Source organism: Microcebus murinus, chromosome 10 (genome assembly GCF_040939455.1).
Source record: "Microcebus murinus isolate Inina chromosome 10, M.murinus_Inina_mat1.0, whole genome shotgun sequence".
Classification (NCBI taxonomy): domain Eukaryota; kingdom Metazoa; phylum Chordata; class Mammalia; order Primates; family Cheirogaleidae; genus Microcebus; species Microcebus murinus.
Genome location: NC_134113.1, coordinates 10,974,447 through 10,994,873, shown reverse-complemented (window position 1 = coordinate 10,994,873; position 20,427 = coordinate 10,974,447). Strand labels below are relative to the sequence as shown.

At 61.1% G+C, this 20,427-nt stretch overlaps 1 protein-coding gene across 3 annotated transcripts in view; it reads right to left on the bottom strand.

Annotated features, from left to right (window-relative positions):
- Positions 1 to 1,217: 1,217 nt before the first annotated feature.
- The window catches only part of IL2RB (interleukin 2 receptor subunit beta), a 33,370-nt gene continuing 14,160 nt past the window's right edge, over positions 1,218 to 20,427 (bottom strand). For 2 of the 3 annotated variants that reach the window (XM_076007009.1, XM_012787138.3), the window contains exons 2-10: positions 15,979 to 16,096; positions 15,467 to 15,578; positions 14,444 to 14,522; positions 12,297 to 12,402; positions 10,764 to 10,912; positions 9,613 to 9,778; positions 8,607 to 8,727; positions 6,479 to 6,563; positions 1,218 to 3,931 (exon numbers count right to left, since the gene is read on the bottom strand). In XM_076007009.1, coding sequence (XP_075863124.1) covers positions 3,170 to 3,931; positions 6,479 to 6,563; positions 8,607 to 8,727; positions 9,613 to 9,778; positions 10,764 to 10,912; positions 12,297 to 12,402; positions 14,444 to 14,522; positions 15,467 to 15,578; positions 15,979 to 16,063 — 1,665 coding nt within the window. In that variant the 5' untranslated portion in view covers positions 16,064 to 16,096 and the 3' untranslated portion in view covers positions 1,218 to 3,169. The remainder of the gene's footprint in view (positions 3,932 to 6,478; positions 6,564 to 8,606; positions 8,728 to 9,612; positions 9,779 to 10,763; positions 10,913 to 12,296; positions 12,403 to 14,443; positions 14,523 to 15,466; positions 15,579 to 15,978; positions 16,097 to 20,427) is intronic. The other variant, XM_012787139.3, reaches the window with a different exon arrangement.

Here is a 20,427-nt window from a genome sequence, read left to right as displayed (position 1 = left end):
AAGGCCCTCCCACCTCTCATCCCTTTTCTCTCATCCCCTATCTGCCCTGGCCACCTCCTTCCCGCTGCTCTCCACCTGATGGTTCTCCAGGGCCCCCGGCTGCTGCCTGGTCCCCAGCTGGTGCTGCCCCTCCCTCCTGCAATGTGACCCAAGTAGGTCTGTGTCTCCTCCACCCCTGCCAGCTGCTCCCTCTTTGTCCCCTTGCCCGAGGTCCACACTAGGATCCACACCAGATGTGACATGTGGTGGCTGCTGGCCCATCGCTCCATCTCCGCCTGGTGTAAGGTGACCCCTGACTCGCCCCCCCCCCCCCCCGCCGCCAGCTCAGGTCTCTCATCAGACACGGTGGGGACAGCTGGGCTCCCTGGTCCTGCCTGCTCGCCGGCCCTCTCAGCTTTCCAGACTCTGTCATCTCAGCCCTGTTTTCCCTGCCTGGAAAACCAGAGTTGGGAAACATAAGAGCTCCATTTGTGGAAGGAACCCGAGGGAGTATGGGGTCCAGGTCCAAGATGCCACCAGGTGTCAGCTCCGATCAGCTGGGGGCTGCCTACAGCACAGCATTTCAGAATATAAAGCTGCACCCGGCTCTGCAGGAAGGAGGGCTGTGGTCAATGAGACATGTCTGGGTGCATGTGTGCGGTCGATCAGCAGTGCTTGCCGAGAATGTGGCTTTATGAATGCCAGGAATCGCCACGCATGATCTGGTCCCACTTTTTTTTTCCAGAGCATTGAAAAAACATATATACACATCCATCATTAAGTGCAGTGTTTTCCCAAGCGTAGACTTGTGACGTACGGCCATGAGATGAGGTCAGATGATGCCTGGAGACAGAATAAGATAAACCTTTCTCCTCCTCGTCAAAAAGCTGTTCCCTTTACAATCCTTTTGCTTCCTCTCAGGGAGGAATTTTCCATTTGGTGCTGGTATGTTTTCAACATTTCCCAACACTTGTTCATTTCCCCTTTAACTCAACAGATTTCCAGCAGACAATGAATTTCAACATTATTTTGTTTTATTGTACTTATTTTGTACAGGTACCTTTTAGTTATAGTGAAAATTTGTTTTCCCATTTACAGAAGCAATATAAAGATTTTTCCTTAAATAAACGCATTTAAACAAAAAAGTAAATTGATTTAAAGAAAAATATTAGAAAAATAACAACAAAGGTAGTACACCCAGCTCATTAAAAGATATATATATATGTATATGTCTCATAAATGACCAAGACCTGAGAAACGTAACCCTCCGAGCACTCTTCAGAGTGAAGCAGGCAGGTAGTATTTTGGGATGGGGACACTGACTTGCAGAGGTGTTTGGTAGTTTGCCCCAGAACGCACAGCAAAGGCGTGCGCACGCGGCGCGGGTCTGACTGGCAGGCTGGGACCGCGGAGCCCTGCGGCCTGGAAGACGCGGCATCCTATGGCAGGTGGTGCCGGGTAATTAAGCCCTTTCCAAGGTAAGGACCCGAGACTCAGGCAACTTGTAGAAAGCGGCGTTTATTTGGGGCATCGGGGAAACAGGAATCCTGACCAAATGACCAGTGGCGCCTCAGCCGTAGGAGGGAGCTTCTCTCTACTGGGGGAGTCCAGGGTCCCCTGCTCACGTGGCTCAGCTCCTGCCTACGATTTCCTGGGGTCCTTGGTCACGAGCACCTGTTCCCAGGGGCCTCCCTGAGTCCAAATGCCCAAGACTGAGAGGTGATCTGATTGGCTAGCTCAGGTCTGGCCTCCCTGATTGGACAGAGCTTCGTGCCAAGCCACTTCATAGGCTGCTGGTCAGCCTATGGGTGGGCTTGTGGTCGGGCGCCCAATTAGCTGGGCGCAGGGCCTGTAAGTGCAGGCACTGAGCACTCCTGAGTCAGAGCTAGCTGGGCCTGAGTCCGCACCTTTCTGGGGCGGCAGGTTGTGACAGCCATCCCGCCGTAATCAGTGCTCGGGGCAGAGGGAAGAGAAGTGGAGGGGTGGTGGCGGAACCCTCATGCAGGGCCCCGCACCTCTGCGTGAAGGAGCCCGGTGCAGAGAGCCCGGCAGGGTGGGGCCAGAGGGTCCATTAAGTCCTCCGAGGAACGCACTGGGGCCCTGCCCTGTGCAGCCGCCCTTCTGGAGGCCGGTGCGCCAGCAGAGGAGGCCCCTCTGAGGAGGCCCCTCTGGGGGAGGATGGAGCGGGAGGGGCCCAGCGTGGGCTTGCCTTGGTGGCATCGGGACCTGCCACTAGAAGGGGCTGCTGCCTGGGCTGCTCAGACCCCAGGGTTTGCTTTCCAGCCGCTTCCCTCATGCATGTGTGAAGGCATTGCAGAAAGATCCAGCAGGTATCCGCTTGACGAGGGGATTTGCATCCGTACTTAGGCGATAACATCAAGGATGCAGCAGCCAAGCATTCTGGGTCTAAGAGATCCCAAGGGAGAAGTGACAGATCCTCTTTCTCCAGCCTTCCTGGGACCCTGAGAGGTTCTCCTTCCAGCACGGATGCTGGTCGTTTTGGCACATCACGGGAGGCAGCGCTTCCCTCCAGGGGAAGCAGACCCGACGCTTGAAGGATAAGGGAGCTTGTCCTAGACGAAATCGAGGGCACACCAGGCCTAGGGAACAACAGGTGCAGAGGCGGGGGAGCGTGAGGCAGCTCCAGGTGGCTCAGGAGGACTGTTGTGAGGGTTCCGGAGGGAATGTCCCGACGGTGCTGGAGGGGCAAGTGCCAGACCAAGAAGTGGTGCTGAGGGCAGAGGGGAGCCACGGCAGGGTTTTCCACTGGGGGAGAGCATGGCCATGTTTGCGTCGTGGACAGCACGCTCTAGCTGCCCTGTGCAGGGTGGTTGGGAGAGGGTGAGGCCAGGCCAGGAAACCCAGGGAAGAGGTGGAGGCGAAGACCCTGGAGAGCCACAAGGACTCATGTCAGCAAGTAGCTGCAGGCTGCACAGAGTGATGCTCCAGAGACAAAGATCGTGGGGCTCCGTGATTAAACAGGGAGGTGGGGAGTCAACTGCCCCCACCACCCCGAAGTTCCTGGCTTGGGCAGCGGGACCAGGGAGCAGCAACTGAGGTTTGGAGGTGGATGGGCCGAGTGTGCGGGGCTGGGGGCCATCTGGGTGGAGACGTCCAGGAGGCAACTGGGCCCCCTTTAGGGCTGGTGCAACAGCAGGCAGCCACCTGCCTCCCACCCCTGGGCATCTGTCTACACCGAGTGAGCCGGGTCCTGATCCTGGAGTTCTTGGAGGGACAGGTAGACATCAGTGATTGGAGTCAGGTGGGAGGAAGGAGCTCTGTCCTGGCCCTGTCCAGGAGGGCAGGCCCAGGGGAAACCGGCCCCCTGCCCAGGATCGGGGACAGGGACCTCCTCCCCAGCTTCTCCCAGCACCAGCTCTGGGGAGGACTGGAAATCCGCCAGGTCGGGGGCTCTTGGGGTGGGAGGCCTGGGGGGCTGAGGGGCCCAGTGTCCGGGGACCCCCTCCTGCGGGGAGGGGGGCAGCCTCTCTTCACCACCCCCACTGCCCCCAGGGGCAGTACTTGGGGGGCTGGGGCCAGGGAGACTGGGGGAGAAGAGCAGCAGGTCCTCCCCGGGGGGGAAGGTGCAGTAGGCATCGTCCTCCCCCGACACAGGCTGCAGGGGCGGGAGGGGCGGCCACGCGGGCACCCCAGGCCCGCCCGCGCCCTCCTCAGGCTCCTCCTCTGTGCAGGGGTCGTAGGTGAAGTACACCTGGCAGGCCTCGATCTCCAGGGCGTCCGGAAGGTGGAAGAAGAAGTAGCCCTGGTTGGTGAAGCAGCTGGTCTGCGAGTGGCCGCCGGCGGAGGGCGGGGGCGAGGCCACCTTGTCCTGCTGCAGCAGCAGCAGCTGCTCGGCCTTGGCGTCCCGCTCCAGCACCTCCAGCGGGGAGATCTCAGGCGCGGGGCCCCCAGGGCTGAAGGAGGACGAGGGGAAGGGCGACGAGAGCCACTTCTGCCAGGAGAAAGGCAGGAGGTGAGTGGGGGCCTCCTCCATACTCAACAAAAACTCCTAACTCCTCTTCCCCCTCCAGGAAGCCCTCCCTGACTATACCCCACACTCCCCCCTCGCACCTGCTGCCAGCACCTGTGTGCTGCTGTGAGCCTGGCACTGTTCTAGGTGATGGGGACACAGCAAAGGAAAGGATCCTCAGTGTCTGGTGGGGACTTGCACGAACGTGTGAATCAACTGACCAACGCCAAGGCAGGAGGGGCCCTGAGCACCTCTTGTTCACTTCCTGGGTGCCCAGTGAAGGGACGTGTCTGAGACCCAGTTGCAGCCTAGCTGGTGGCAGAGCTGGGCCCAGGTCCCTGCTTGCTGCGGTGGAAACATCTCTGTGGGGAGCTGATGGCCCCCAATTCACCAGCCCCTCCCGTGCCCTGCACCCCCCATGCCCTCCCTGCACAGAGAGGAAAGTGCCGGCCAGAGCCCGTCTTGGCTGCTCGGGAGCCCAGAGAGCCCTGGTAAGGAGCGGGATGAGCCGGTCTCCAGCCCCGGCCCTGGCACCTACTAGCTGTGTGATCTCGGGCTGCCCACTGCACCTCTCTGAGCCTCAGTTTCCACAATACTCAGCCACCTCTTTTCTGACTTCCTCCCTGTTATCTATTGGGTCGCCAGGGAGATGTCAAATAAGAAAACGAACGTGGAGACGCCTGGCACAGGGAAAAATGCAGGCTGCACGGCAGAGGTGGGGTGGTGAGTGGAGAGCCCCGCCTGCCCTCTGTGCCGGGGGCCCTCGGCACGCCCTGAGCTCCTCGTCCGGTCTGCGTTTCAGGTGGAGCAACGGACCAGCAGAGCGTCACCCTGGCTCCCCTCCGCAACGGCAGTCCCTGGGGCGGAGCCGGCTGTTCCCTGTACACGCCCGCACACACGTGTGCACACGGCTCCGTGAAATCCGCCCCTGCCCCAGCCCAGGACGTGGGGGAGACAGAATGGGCACACTGACGATGGCAGAGCGACCGCCAGCCGGCTGGGAAGGGAGGGCAAGTGTGGGTCAGCGAGGCTGGCCACCCTGGAGCACGGGCAGAGGCCACCGCCAGGCGGCCGCCAGAGCGTGAAGCCAGAAGAGGGAGAGGCCGGGCCTGTGGCCAGCGCCGGCACCCAGGGGCCCACGGGCCCTGTTGGGCTGTGTGTGGTCAGCCACTTCCTGGGCCTGAGCTCTGCCCACAGGGCCCTGCGTGGGGCCCCGGAGCGGCTCATGCCCCTCACCACACTCCCACTCGGCACGCACATGCCTGCGGTCCCTGCACACGGTGGCAGGTCCTGTGGCCGGGAGCGGGGTCCCAGGTGCGAGAGGGGGGCTCCCTCCAGACCAGCCCCAACCCTCAGCCACATCATGCCTTCTGGGCCTCTCGGGACACCTTCCTCATGCCAGGCCAGGGCAAGCGTCTAGGCCCAGGACGACCTTGTGGGGAGACAGAACAGTTTGCAGCTCTGCAGAAAAGACCCCAGCCCACCCAGGCCCACAGAATCAGGCCTTGAACCTGGAAGGGATCTGAGGATGCACCTGTGCCAGCTTCTAGCCGGTTTCGATGGTGGAATCCTTTCTGCCAGGTTTCTGACACATGGTCACCCAAGGCTTGCTTGGATGCCTGTATCGATGGGGACCTCACTACCTTCATGGCCGAGGGAAGAATTTTAAGGAGATACATTCCCCCACATCAAGAATACCATAGATAAGAGAGCCTTAGTCTTGGGAGTTTTCCAAAGAGTTCCAGAAGGGGCCCTGGATCAGTCCTGATGGAGAACTGCAAAGCTGACCGCGGATGCCCCGAGTCTGGCGTGGCCTCCAGCCCCTGACCACTCCTCCTGCCCCTGCCCCTGCCCCCGCCTCCCAATCCTGGGAGCCTAGAGTGGGGCCAGAGGGCTAGAAGCAGCCCCCACTGTGCTCTCCTCTTAAGGCTCCTTCCTGGAGCAGGTGTAGGCTGGGGGTGGGTGGAGACGACACCTCGCAATGGAGTTCGGGTGTTACCGCTTGTGGGCCTGCACCTTTAAAATGAGTCTGTGCTTTGTGACTCGAGTGGCTAGAGGACTTGTTCGTATCTGTGCCCGGGAATTCTGGGCAGACTCGGGGGAAGTACTGACCCCACAGAGCCTGTGCGCGCAGGCGGTGGGGTGGAGAGGGTTTGCGATGACAAGCCCCTCGGGGTCAGCAGACTGGTGACAGTAGTTCCAGCGAGGGTCCCCTGAGCTCTTACTTGTGCCCGGCAGACTGCTCAGGGCAATACACATAGTAACACTGTTCTTCTCCCCATTTTACAGGTGAGGAAACTGAGTCACAGAGAGGTTCTGTAACTTGCCCGAGGTCACGCAGCCAGGAAGTGGTGGCTCTGGGATTAGAACCCAGGCATCTGGCTCAGAGGGAAGGTGCCATACCTTCCAGAAGGCTGCTTGCTTCAGCATTTTGTCTCTTCTCACCAAGCACAAAACTGGCTACTCCCACGCCGCCTCCCACCCCACTTGCACCACGGCCCGCCTCCGTCCCCCACTCCAGCCTCCTACCTGGAGATCGCCTCCGTGCTCTGAGCTCAGCTGGGAGAAGAACTCGGAGGGGTCTGGGATGTGACACTTCAGAACCTTCTTCAGCCTGCACAGAAGAGAGGAGGGAGGGTGAGCGCAGGAAGGGCCGAGGTGTCCTGCCATCTGCCCCACAGGTGGGAGGCAGGGCACAGAGCCATGCCACGCTCCTTCATTTATGCAGCCAATATTGACAGGGTGCCCGCCATGGGAGGGCGCTGTGCTGGGCGCTGGGCACAGGGTGGCCAACAGAGAAGGTCGCTTCTCTCGAGGCGCTGCCATTCTGATGGGAAGACACGGAGCAAGTGTGCAATGTTGCCACTCAGGGAGGAGCTGCACAGCCAGAGCAGTCAGGGATGGAAGAGGCTGGAGGAGAGTGAACCGGGGAGGGAGGGAGGAGACAGGCCTAGCTAGGACTGCCATGGAGGGTGGTGCAGGTTGTGTACTGCCCAAGGCCATTTGGCGTTGGGGGATGGGGATGGTGAGTGGGGCTGAATTGCAGCCCACGTTCTACTCGCCAAGTCGAGCACCCAGGACCTATATGCCGCTGCCTGGAGACGGGAACGCCATTTTCTGATTTGTACAAAGGTTCCACACAGGGACGCCCTCGAGGGCCAGGGCGCGTTCCAGGTGGATGGGCGGCCTCTGAAGAGTGTTAAACGGGAGCGACACGGTTAGGCGTGGACTGAAGGGGAGCAAGGGTGATGGCACTGAGTTGGGCAGTGAGGAGGCTGCTGCAGTCACGCGGGTGCGGGGTCCCTCCCCTTGTCTGGGAGCAAGGTATTCAGCGGGAGCAGGTTTCCCTGAGGGCCCGCGGGAGCTGGGAGGACGTGGGTGGGGAGAGGAATGCCTGTCTTCTTGGGAGAAAGAGGGAAATGGCTCTGGGGTACCGCTCAGAGCCACCACTCCAGGACCGGGGTCAGGAGAGTGGCATTCCTGCCCCAGCCTCGTGTCACCGCTGTGTGTGTGACCTTGGGCAAGTCAGCTGGCTTCCCTGGCCCACAGTGGCATCGGTTAAAAGGGCATGGAGGCCCCTGACTCCCACCCTCCGGTGCCATGGAGTCGAGGGAGACGGGGCACCTGGGCACACCTGCAAACGCAAAGTGCGTCTCTCCTCTTGAGAGGGGCGGGAGCTCCTTGGGGAGAAGCGTCACTTCCTCCCCACCCTGCCCTGCGCCAGGCCACTGGCCACACAAGGGCCAGAGCCACAGCCAGCAAAGCTGAGCCCGCCCCGCTCCTGCGGACAACCTGCCTGAGTGCCGCCCACAGGTCGGGCTCAAGTTCAGCCCTGTCCCCACCCGCTTCTGGTCTCCGCCACACCAGCCTCCCTGCACCCCGTTCCTGGAATGTTCCTCCCTCCTTCCTGCCAGGGCCTTCGCACATGCTGCCTCCTGCCTGGGATGTCACCCTCCCCTCCGCCCCACCTGCCGAGCTGCTCCTGCGGATTTCAAGAGAATCATCACTTCCTCGGGGAAACTCCCCCTGCCACCCCCAGCCAGGGCTCCCCTCCCTGCTGCCTGCTCCCAGCACGGCCAGGCCTCTGCATCTGAGGGCTCTGCGTCCACGATTCCCCCAACCTCAGATTGAAAATATTTGGGGGAAAAACCCAAAATAGCAACACTACAATTAAAAATAATACAAATTTCTAAAATACAGTATAACAACTACTTGCATAGTATTTACATTGTACTGAGTGTTGAGAGTGAGCTAGAGATGATTTAGAGCATGTGGAGGGCGTGCACCGGCTATGTGCAAACACCAGGTATGCCATTTTGTGTCAGGGACTTGAGCATCCACTGGCCTTGGGTGTCCTCAGGCAGCCCTGGAGCCAGGCCCTGGGGACACTGGGGGACGACTGTACACTGCTACCGTCCTTCGACATCCTCAAGTCCTGAGTACTCTAGGCAGGACCCAGGGGCTCCCTCACCACCCACTCCCTTGGGCTGGTTCCCTGGGGTTCCACCTGTGGGGGCGCCGGGCAGGAAGGACTCCCGGGAGGGCAGGGCAAGCGCAGGAGTGTCAGGGCGGGCTCGGCGCAGAGCCTCACCCTGCAAGGCGGCGCGAGTGTGCGAGAGTGTCAGACGGGAACAGAGGGAGGGCAGAGCTCTCTTACCACGGCCCGATGGAGCGGCAGTGGATCAGCGAGTAGACTAAGATGATGAAGCCCAAGGCACCTATAAAGCCCATGACGTGGCCGAACCAAGGGAGGGGCGGAGTCTCCTTCCTGGGGGCTGCTGGCAGGGGGAGCAGCAAGGAGAGGGTTAGAGAAGGGCCCCCACCCACCGGGTCGCTCAGCGCCCTGCCCCAGCTCGGTGCCCCGCCCTGCCTGTTCCGGCTCTGCCAGCAGGCCTGTGCCCAGGGACTCGGGGTCGGGCTGCTGCCTGGGTTCTGCTCCAATTCTCTGGGAAGCCAGATTTGATGCTCACATGAAATGACATCCCGGGGTGGGCATGCAGCCTTGGGGCCACATGTGGCCTTCTGGATCCTTAAGTGCTGCCTTTTGACCGAATCCAAATTTTACAAAACAAATCCTTTTAATAATGTGGGCCCACCTGGCGGGGCCACAACCTCAGCGCCACCCGGCTGCCCTCCACCCTCCTCTGTGCACCACGTGGAGAGCCCAGGGCTCGCTGGAGCTAGAACTCCAAGTGTGAGGTGCTGATGCACGGGCCGCCAGCACATCTGCCGCGTCCCAGGTGACAGGGCATGGCGTGCCTTCATCACAGCGGCCCTGCCTGGGGTCACGGTGCGGATTTTACAGATAAGGCTGTGAGGCAAAAGCAGCCACCCCCAGCCCTGGCAGAAACCAGGAGTTTGAGGTTTCAGGGTGGAAAAAAGTGAAAAGAGCTGTTCCGCCCAACCCCGCAACTCACAAGGCCACGGGTGTGTCCCGCCCACTCACTGAGCCCCGGTTCCCATCTGCAAAGGGCCCCGTGCCAATAAAGAAGGGAGATGGACACTGCACCCCCCAGGAGGGAGGAGCAGGGTAGCTCTTCCCCCACCAGTTGTTCCCAGAGCCCCACTCCCCGCCCTGGCCACCCCCTCCTGCCAGAGCCCCTCCCCTGCCCCGGCCACCCCCTCCTGCCGGAGCCCCTCCGCACCCTGCTGCCTGCCAGTACCTTCGGGCTTCGTCCTAAAGGCCAGGGGCTGGCTCCAGGGGCTCCACACCGTGTGGTCACCTTGCTGGGGCTTGACACGCACCTGAAGCTCATAGTGGGTGTCTGGGGTGAGGGTCTCCAGACAGATCCATTGCTGCTTCTGCTTGATGGTCAGCAGGGGTGCCTCCTGGGGCAGAGACGGGGCTGTCAGGGCAGAAAGGTCCCCACTGCCCACCACGCCTCCTGTGGCCGGGCCGGGAGGCTGAGCAAAGCAGCACCCTCATTGATCTGCACCTGCCACAGCCCCCCTCCCCTCCCACCCAAAGGCTCCCTGACCCCCCAGTTGCTGGGTCCCCAAACCCCAGGGCTGTCCTAAACCCCTCCCCCTCCCCCCTCCCCACATCCCACGCTGTCTGCCAATCAGCTGGTTCTGCCTCCAGAACCGTCTGGACCCCTCCCCTTCTGTCCTCCCCTCCGGCCCCAGGTCTGAGCTGCCACCACCTCTCAAGCCTTCAGCCTTTGCAGTGGCCGGTCCCTCTTTCTGGAAAACCCTCCCCAGGTCTTTGCAGGGTCAGCTCCTTCTTGACGCCCAGATCTCGGAGAAGCCTCCCCTGGCCACCCGAGGCTGGTGGAGCCTGCCCCGGCCACTCTCCAATGCCTTGCCCATTTCAGATTCTCGATGGGACTGATCAACACCCCGTGGTCTCCTGCTGATGCCTCTGCAAGGAGAGCTTCCCGCGAGCAGGCGGCTGCCGTGTCGCCCCCCACTCTCCCATCACCCGTCACAGAGCAGGTGCTCAGCGAATACGTGTGGAGCGAACCACGGGGCAAATAAAGCAACGAGTAAGGGAATGAATAAGCGACGGATGCCCGTGGACACGGAGCCGCTGGACCTGCAGTGCGGAGGGGCGGCTCCCCAGAATCCACTGGGTAGGCGGTTGCCTGCCTCTTGCCCTGGCGTCAGCCTGGGATCTGCCACCAGCTGCATCCCCGGGGTCAGAGGGGCACGTGGAGGGAGTGTGCAGTACGGAAGGAGCGCGGGGGTGGGGGGACTCAGCGCCCACTGTCCCGCTGGGACAGAGGTGGCCCCACTGAGACGACTGTGAACAGGACGGGAGGGACCGGAACAGGACGGAGAGGTCCGGGCAGGTGGGGCTGGGCCACGTACTCACCTCCCAGCTCTGGCCTGAGGACCGTGTCCGGGCCTCAAACTCCAAGTAGCTTTCAATGTAGTGGGAGGAGTGGGAGACGGCCCAGGTGACATTGCATCTGCGGGTCTCTATGTGGCTGACTTGAAGGGAGACCGGGGCCATCAGGCGGACTGGAGACAGGATGTAGGGAGGAGAGGACGCCGGCGCTGGGCGGCCATGCGCCACGTGCCCGTCCCCCTCCCGTGCGCTCTGCCCGCCACACCCCCAGACTCAGCCCCGCCCTCCCTCCTCCAGGCCTCCGCTCTAGCCTCGCCTGTGCGGAGAAGCGCGCCCTGCCCACCCACCACTCTCCAGCCCCTCACCCGTTTTATTTTTCTTCCCAGCATTCATCACCACCTGACACGTCCAATACATGGTTTGGGTCTTTGCTCATTTCCCGTCTCCCTCCGAGACTGTGAGCTCATTGAGGGCAGGGACTCGCTGCCTGCCCTGTCCTCGGTGCCCGGAACATCCCCTGGTACCTGACCTAGTGTCTGCTGCAGGGATGAGTCAGGGCAGCCGTCCTCTGCTCTTAGCACTGACCGAAGAGTTTCAGGAGGATCGGCTCACTCATCCTAAATGTGATGATCATAACACTCTATGGTTCTGAAGGTAAATTGATCTCAGTTCCTATAATTCTGAGGCCCTACAGAACTGCACAAATAGTAAGTGGATGTTTACCGAGCCCTGACGTCACGCTAAGCAGTTTCTGTGCCTGGGCTCAAAGATGTCTTACAAGCCTGGGCAGTAGGTGACTCTGATTATTTCCATTTTGCAAACGAGGAAACTGAGGCTCAGGTACGTTAAATGGTCCACCTGTCAGATCACATCCAATTAAGGCAGGTGCACTTTGAACCCTGCTTGGATCTCACTTTCTATCCCACCTCTTCCTTGGAGAGGGTCCCCAAGGTCGGGCGTGGGGGGCAGGCACTTGGTCATTCAACAAAGCTTCCCAGAGCATTGTCCTAATCAGACCTAGTGCTGGGTGCTCAGAAAGGAGACACAGGGGTGGCAGACATTCTGCCCTCAAGGAGCTCACAGCCCAGCTACGGAGACAGGCCTACACCAGGAAGTGACAACCAGGACATAAATTCCCTGAAAGAGGAGGTACAAAGGCCTGGGGAGTCTAGGAAGGCCTCCTGGGAGAGGTGACTCGTCACTGAGCTTTAAAGGATGAGTGGGAACTTTCCAGGTGGGAAGAGCCTTTGAGGCAGCGGGACCAGTATACGCGAGGGCTCAGAGGCATAAACGGGCAAGGCGAGTCTGGCCTTTGCAGCAGAAATACAGGCCGGAGAGGAGGCGTGCGGGGAGGAGGGCTGGGGCTGGATCCTGAGTGGCCTTGAATGCCAGGGTAAGGAGCCAGGACTTCATGCCCAGGGCAGTGGGCAGTGAGCTGGTCAGATGTGAGTGTGGGGGTTGGTGGGGAGAGAGACCAGGGCAGGAAGGATCCCAGAGGGAAAGGCAGGGAAAGGGGGCCCTGACCTGCCCCAGCCCCACGCTGGCTTCGCCACTCACGGTTCTCAAAGGGCTTGAAGGCCTGGCTCATCACCATGCTCCACCGCTTCCCTTCCTGGCACATCACGCTCATGTTGACGGTGTCAGCTGCGGTCAGCGACTGAGACTGCAGGGGCAGGAGGGCAGGGATGAAGTGGCCAGCCGTTGAGACAGCCACTGGGGAGGACAGGGGACCCAGGAGCCCTCCATAACCCCGCCATCCAAAGCAGGGGGCAGCACACGTTCTCTGTCACAACCACTCAACTCTGACATTGTGGTGTGAAGCAGCCACAGACAACATGCAAACAAATGGCCTGGCCGTGTTCCAATAAAACTTTATTTACAAATGCAGGCAGTGGGCTGGATTTGGCCCACAGGCCATAGTTTACCAACCCATGATCTAAAGTGAGGTGAGCTGCCCTGGGAGGAAGGAAGTTCCCTGTCACAAGAGGCATGCAAGCAGGTGAGCCCCCAAAAAGGAGCAGATCTGGAACTGTTCCTGTTTCATAACTTCAAGTGCGAAAGTCTCCCCTCCCCATCTCTCCCCACCACCACCCCGATTTTTCGGGTAGGAAATGCCCAGGTATTGAGTGCATCCTGTGGGCAGTCCTTGCTCAGGTGCCACTAATCTCACTGATGCACGCAGCAGTCCATCCCCCAGTGGGGTGAGGAGCCTGAGGCTCACGCTGGTCAAGGGACTTGCCCAACGTCACCCGCTGGTCAGCAGGGGAGCCCAGGTTCAAACCCAGCCCCTGCGTCCACAGCCCCACAAAGCAACTGCACCTCCGAGTCCTGGCCTGTCCTGCCTGACCCAGGGCAGCAGGGAGGGCAGCCCCAGGCGGCCTCCCACTATGACGGCGGGTCTGTGGGTAGGACCGGGGGTCCGGGTGGTGGTTTCAGGTCCAGCACCCTGAGCACAGTCCCTCTGATCTGCACAAGACCTACTATGAGTAAACCCGATCATCAGATTTCCCAAAGTGGCCAGCCAGGAAACAATTCCTCCCTCTCCACCCCAAGGACCCTACCCTAGCCTGCTTACAGCAGCTGTCGTGGCCATGCTTTCCCAGATAACAATAGCATTATCATTATTATTATTGCTATTATTGCTGTTGTAAAGACGTTGCCAATAATGCATTCTTACGAGCACTCACCTTGTGCCCGGCTGAGCCCTTTACACACCTTAGCTCATTCAGTTCTCTTGACACCCTCAGGCATGGGCACTATCACTAGTCCTATCCTCCGGCTGAGGAAACTGAAGCCCAGAGAGGCTTAGGTACTTGCCTGAGGTCACACAGCCAGGAAATGGTGGAGCCAGGCTGGGACGCCAGGCCCCCTGCAGAGCTCCCTGGATGGGCACAGCACCTGCTTCCAGAGGCTGCGCTGTCATCGCTCCGCGGTGCGGCCCCTCTTCCCATTCTCCCGCCCTTTGAGAATACGTGTAACCTGACGACGCTGGACAACGTGGTCTGGGCGTCCCCGGTGCCCGCTGCTGCCAGGATCCCGTGCTCACCCACGTGGGCACGGCCATGCGCCCTGCAGGAGGCAGCCTGGGGCAATGGCATACCGGGGGCAGGGACCACAGCTCTCTGGGCCTCAGTTTCTTCACGGGTAAGAAGGGGACAGTGCTGATGCCCACCCACTGACGACAGTGCCAAGTACGTGCTCTGTTCTGGGTGGCATTCTGAGTCCTTTAGCGCTCAGAATAAGCCAACAAGGCAGGCACCACTCTTATTCCTGTCTTACAGAAGGGGAGACGGGCACAGAGGGGGCACAGAGGGAGCCCAGCGTCACCCCGCTGGCGCGAGCAGAGCCAGGGCGGGAACATCCTGCTCTGTGATCCCGACTGTTGACCCCCCCTGCCCTGCCTGCCAGGACCCCAGGAAGAGTCGGGTGTGGCCGTCGTCATTGTTATCGGGGTGCTCCCCACCTGACGAGGGACACAGGGTGTCCCAGGACCCCCACAGCGTGGGCAGACAGCGGGGCGGAGGCAGAATGGCGGGCGCCTCACGCCAGCATCCCTCGACCGGGGTCAGGCCCGGGTTGGCGCCCTCGGGCGCGGCCTCAGCCCCAGGCAGCCGCCCCAGCTCCTCCCTGGCACGCAGCCCACCCAGAGATGGCGGCCGCTGCTGGAAGGACACCCCGTGCTCCCTCCCTGGGTGGCTACTCACATCTGGGGCTCCGAGGATCAGGTTACAGGCCCAGGATGTCGGCCTCACGGGGACCAGCTCACAGGTTTTGTTCCACGACCTGGAACAAAAGAAACTCCTTAGAAGAAAAAGAGGGACCCAGAGAGCTGGCCCAAGGGACCCGTCCCCAGGGGCCCTTCTCAGTCTGTGCTCTCGGATGGCCCCAGGCAGCAAGGCCGAGCGGGCTGGAGGATGGGGGGACTCCATGCCAGGCCCCCTGCTCCGCAGTGTTCCTCCCTCATTGCCTGCCCTTCTCATCTCAGCCTGGCCTTATGGCAGCTGGAATGATCTAGAAACAAACCAGTGGCCCTCCCTGCCCTAAAGCCCTCCACAGCTCCACAGGCTTCGAGCAAAGACAGATCCCTAATTCGGCCTTTGGAGCCCCGAGGAATCAGCAGCCACCAGAAGCCAGGGCCTGCCTCTGCCCCTCCTTGCCTCCCCACTGCCCCACATGCCAGGGACCCCACCTCGGCCCCAGCCACCTCTCTGTGGTCTTCCCCTTTGCCTGTCCCCACCAAACCTGCCTGGGCGCAGACCTTGCTCACCTGCCACCTGGATGTTTGGATCACAGCCACACCCCAGCCCCCAGGCGCCCCAACCACCTCCCAGGCCCTTCTCCCCACAGCTGCCTGTGGGTCTCTCAAAATCCCTGCTCTTAAAAAGCTTGGGGAGAACCTCTCTTCCCCCCCCCCCTTGCCTCTAGAGTGGAGTCCAGCCTTGGCACAGCAGCCTCAAAGCTCAATGTCCCCAAACCACTTTGTCCAGCTTGTCCCCAGCCCCTGCACTGCAGCCTGAACCCACCCGGGTTCAAGAGTCTAGCTATCTGACCCCCACACTCTCATAAACAATACCCTGCTCCTAGGTGTGCCCCCAACTCCTGCGGGTCTAAGAGGCCGTGGGTCTCAGTTCTGCAAAGCGCAGATGCCCATAGTCTAGTGTTTAGGATTCCGAGAGTCTGAAAGTCCCTGATTATACGACCCCGCCTTCCTAAGGCTCTTCACTCACCGTTTGTTGGACTGGGCATGGATGTGGCAGGTGCCCCGCAGACCCCCGCCCCGGCTCCAGACACAGGAGATGTTGGCTTTCGAGTTGTAGAAGCATGTGAGCCAGGCGGTGTCTGCCGGGCAAGGAGAGGCGTGAGTGGGCGGCTGCAGGGCCCCCCTGGCCCTCTGCGGCACACCCACCGCCCCTCCTGGGGGCACCCCGTGCCTGCCAGAGGCGGCTCTGGGGGCAGAGAAGGGGTTAGTGGGACCGTGTCGGAGAGGAGGACACAGCCAGGGCCTGCACGTTCACGCGGGCAGACCTAGGCAGGGCAGGGACGAGAAAGCGGCGAGTGCGAGCATGCAGGCAGGGAGGGGGTGTGCAGGGCAAAGGGCGAGGCAGGAGGTGGACGCCCGAGCTCTCCCCTCCCCTCTCCTCCCCTCCCCTCCTGCCCTGCTCAGGGACCTGCTGCCCAGAAGCAGGGCCTTGGCCTCCTCCCCAGGGAAGCACAGCTGTCCAGACGCCCGGGTCCTCACCGTTCACTGCTGCAGACGGCCGGCAGGCAGCCAGGGGCAGGAGGACCAGGAGGGACAGACACCAGGACAGGGCAGGGGCCGCCATCACATCCACAGGGTGGAGCAGGGGAGGGGAGCCCTGGGGGAGGAGGGGGGAGAGAGCAGGTGAATACTCACCCCAGGGCCCTGCGCCCCAGGGTTGCCTGGTCTGCGCCCCACACCGCCCCGTTGCCCACACTCCTTCCTTCAAGTTTCTGCTCAAATGTCACCTCCGTAGAGAGGTCTTCCCGGACCAGACTACATTTAAAAAGCACCCTTTGTTACTTGCCCTCTCTAAACAGTACTGTATTGTTCATCGCGGTGCTATTTGCTTATTTATTCAATCGTTCTCTCTCCCTTTCTCCACACACACACGCTGTCACGTAGCACAGCGAGGACGGGGTTTTGTGCTTTGTCCACTACCAGGTCCCCAGTTCCTGGAACAGTGTCTGGCACATGGTAAGCAACCGCCAAAAAAAAAAAAAAAATAGAGAATGAACAGAGGGTCGAACTAATATGGGCAGAGCTGGCAGCAGCCAGCAACGGCAACGGGCTTCCGAGGGCTCCCGGCTATCCCCGCCTCTGCCCGTCACGCCCCCTCGAGGGAGGGAATGGTTTGAAGGCAGCAAGGCGCGACCTTGCAAAGAGAAGCTGCCAACAGACAGGAGCTCTGACGTCAACACTGAAGAGTGCCAAGGACCAGGCCGACCCCTGCTCTGGCGGCTCTGGGGGCAGGAGGGAACCCCACAGTCCCTTGCTTGGAGGGACGCTGCTGGTGGGAGGGGGAGCAGGTGGGAGTAGGAGGACGGCCCCCGGCCATGGCACAAGGGGCCACTGCACCCCAGTCTCACTCCGGGATCAGACGCTCTCAGGCACCTCGAGCACCCCGTGTTCAAGGTGGACTGTTTGTGACGAGGGACCTAAAATCCAGCCCCGAGGAAGCGGGGGGAACATTAGGCAAACACAGAAACTTGGCATTTAGCTCCAAAAAGGGAAATCATGATGGTAATCTCATGATAGTAATACCTGACGCTTGGCGGACACTGTTTTTAAACATTTTACGTGTGTTGATTCATCTAATCCTCACGACACCTTATGAGGCGGCACTTCTGTGGTCCCCACTTTGCAGAGGAGGAAAGCGAGGGGCAGAGGTAGGCGTGCGTTTCCAGCCACCTGCCTGCAAGCTCCCCGCAGGCTGCCCAGGGGCCCGGCCACTGCCCAGGGGAGAAAGAAACTCGAAATCCCTAGCCCAGCCTTGCAGGGGGAGCCCAGGTTTCCCTGTGTGTCTGTTAAACACGAGCCAGGGCCGGTGCTTTTGTAGGCGTCAGCCCAGACAATCGTCCCTGTCCCTGTCTTCCAAGATCCGCACCCGGAAATGTCTGCCGCCAAAGCCTCTGGGGCCTGGCCAGTCGCCTTCCCGCTGCGACAACGAAGGCACTGTTCTCCCAGCAAGGGGGCTTCGAGGGAGGCCCAGTGACTACAGGTGTCTCTGCCAGAGACTCTTCTCAGAGTGCTTCCAGCCCCACCACGGAGACTCCCGCTCAGCCCAGGGGAGAGGCACAGCTGTGACCTGTCCAGGGAAATGACAATGAAGTGCAACTGCTGCCCCCCCCCAGGAGCTGGGAGGGGCTGGGGGAGGGGAGTGGGGAAAGCAAGCAGATGGTCACTTTGGAAAGGTAAGGGGACCTGGGACTGATGCCGGGAGGGTGGGCTAAGGAGGCAGGGAGACGAGGAGGGGCTTCCAGAGAGAGGATACGGTGGCCCTAGTGGGGGGGGCAGAGGGAGAAGCAGGTTAGTCTAGAGGCGCTGAGGAGGTGGTATGTCCCCCCTACGTCCTGCTCCTTGATCCCAAGTGTGGCCAAGGCCCCTGGGTGTTGTTGCCCCCTTCCCCTGGGGGCTCTCCCCCTTTCCTTCCCCCTCTGAGAGTCTCCCTGGCCGCAACCTCAGCTCCTTTCTCCAACTCAGCAGCTCCCGAGCCTCCACCCCCCTCCCAGTGCCTGTGGGACCCCCAGCGAAAGCCCAGCTCACCCGCCACTCCCTCTAGCCTGACTCGGGTCTGGGACAATTGCACCGTTGTTGTCCTGGTGTCTGTGCTCTGTCCCCTTTGCCCCCTCACCCAGCCAGCCGGGATGCCCTAAGGACAGGACAGCCCAGTGACAACTTGCTGTCTCTTCCTCTCCACCCTCGCAGCCAGCGCAGTGCCATTCCAGCCTGGGCGATGGCATGGCCTCTTCTACAGCCACTTGGCTGCATTTCCCAAAGCCCCCCTCCCCGCCCAGCTACCTGTGGCCGCCTGTCTACAACCATAGCCTAAATTCCTGCTTTCCAGACATCTCTGGGACCCAGACTGGGACAGCCAGTCCCTGCAGCCTTTGCCTTCACAGTGGCAGGTGCAGGCACCTGAGTGAAGGTGCACATGCCACATCCACCTGCCTGCATGAGCCAGCACGCTGGCAGCCAGGAAGCCAAGGTTGTCCTCCCAAGTCCTTCCCAAGTCCATCTCCCTCCTTACCCCCACACAGCCCGCCATCTTTCCAGGCCCATTTCAAACTCCCCCTCTGTTCTTTCTCCATGAAGCCCCCCTGATTTCTCCAGTGGAGGGTGAGGGCCTCCTCCCCTGAGCCCCTCCTTCCTCCCTGCGGTCAGCAGCAGGGCTGGCCAGCAGTGTGCTCGCTCCACAGACTACAGCGCACGCGCCCGGGGCCCGGCACACAGCGGGTGCTCGATAAATGCAGTTAAATGAACAAATGTGATCAGAGGCCTCCAGTACTGCAAAAAAAGCAGGGCTGTTTGGGTGGCACTGGGCCTTCTCATAGCTGACATCAGAGCCAGCATGGAGCAGGGACCCAGCAGCCTGGGTGCCATCTCCCAAGACAGGTGTCACAGGAAGGTATGGAGCTGAGAACCCGCATGCTGTCAGAGCCGAAAGGGCTGGAAGGGCTCTCTGAGCAAGCCCACCCCTTGTTCTACCGCTGGGGACATTGAGACCCCAAAACAGGAAAGAGTTGCTCAAGGTCACATGGCACAGAGCTGGGGGTAGAACTCACCTCCACTCTACCCCCTTAGCCACACCCCAAACCATCGAGGGACAGGTTACTGTAAGCCAGGCTCTGTTTAAACTCTCTCAGTGCAGCAATGAGAGCACTTGGTAGAGAAACTCTTACTATCCCCATTTTCAGACGAGGAAACTGAGGCACAAAGCGGTGAAGCACATTGCCCAAACTCACACGGCTAGTAAGAGGCAGACCTAGAGCGTGCACCAGGGCAGACTGCCCGGGCGCAGGCAGGGTCTCTCCCCCACACCCCCTCCGACACACCTTCCCACGGCAGTTCACGCGACAGCAGGACTGATGACCGAGCAGCGATGCTCACAGTGCCAGGCCCTGTGCCAGGTGCTCCACACACGCTCGCTCACCTAATCTGCCCGGCAGCCGGGGTGGGTGCTATTACTATCCACGGATGAGGGGCCTGAGGCTCCCAGTCACTAACTCAGCCAGGGTCACACATGGTAGGAGGCAGAGCTGGGATTCCAGCCCAACGCCCGTTCTCACATGCCCCACCTGCCCCAATGCCGGGCCCGGGGGTAAGGCTGGCGGCCTCCCTGCCCTGGCACCGGCCTGCTGGCCGGGGCTCGTCCTGGGTGTGAGAAGAGCCCAGAGAGCACCGGTGGGCTCGCCCTGCCCGGCCCGCCAGGCCCACAGGAGGGCAAGCTCCCAGGCTAGGGGCTGGCTGCCTCTTTCTTTGCATCCTCCAATAGCACAGGGCACAGGCTGAGACCCCAAAGAATGCAGAGCCCAGCAAGGGGGCTCCCCCAGGGCCCTCCTACGCCTCTTTCATGCCAATCACATAAGCCTTGCCCTGGGGCCGATCCTTGTGAGGGTGTCGCCCCAGGGCGGGCCCCGCTATCAGGATGACCTCATGCCCAGGACGGGACCTGGCAGAGAGCCCCAGGGCGACAGGAAGGGGGCAGGGGGCACAGGGCACAAGGTCAAGGAAGGTTAGGGCCAAACCACAGGCCCCAGCAGAGGGGTGAGGCGGGCAGGAGACAGCACGCCTGGAGTCCACTCCTGCGCCCGCAGCCAAAGGGGTGCAGGGGCGTACAGAGGGCACCGGGACCAGAGCTGGGGCTCCCGGCAGCCAGGGAGGCTGCACCCTCATTCTGCAAGGAGGAAACCGAGTCTCAGGGAGGTTAAGGGACCTGCTCGGGGTCACACAGCAAGGGACAGCCCAGCCTCTGGTGGGAGTGAGTGGAGCCCAGGACTCTGGGCCTGAGCACAGAGCTGGCGGCTGACAACGACAGCTCTCCCTGCGCCCAGCGCTGCCCGAGCGCTTTGGGGCTGTTACAGCATTTAGTCCTCACAGCAACGCCTGAGTGGGTTCTACTGTCACTCCTTTTGTTAGATGAGGAGACCGAGGCACCGGGCCAGCCTC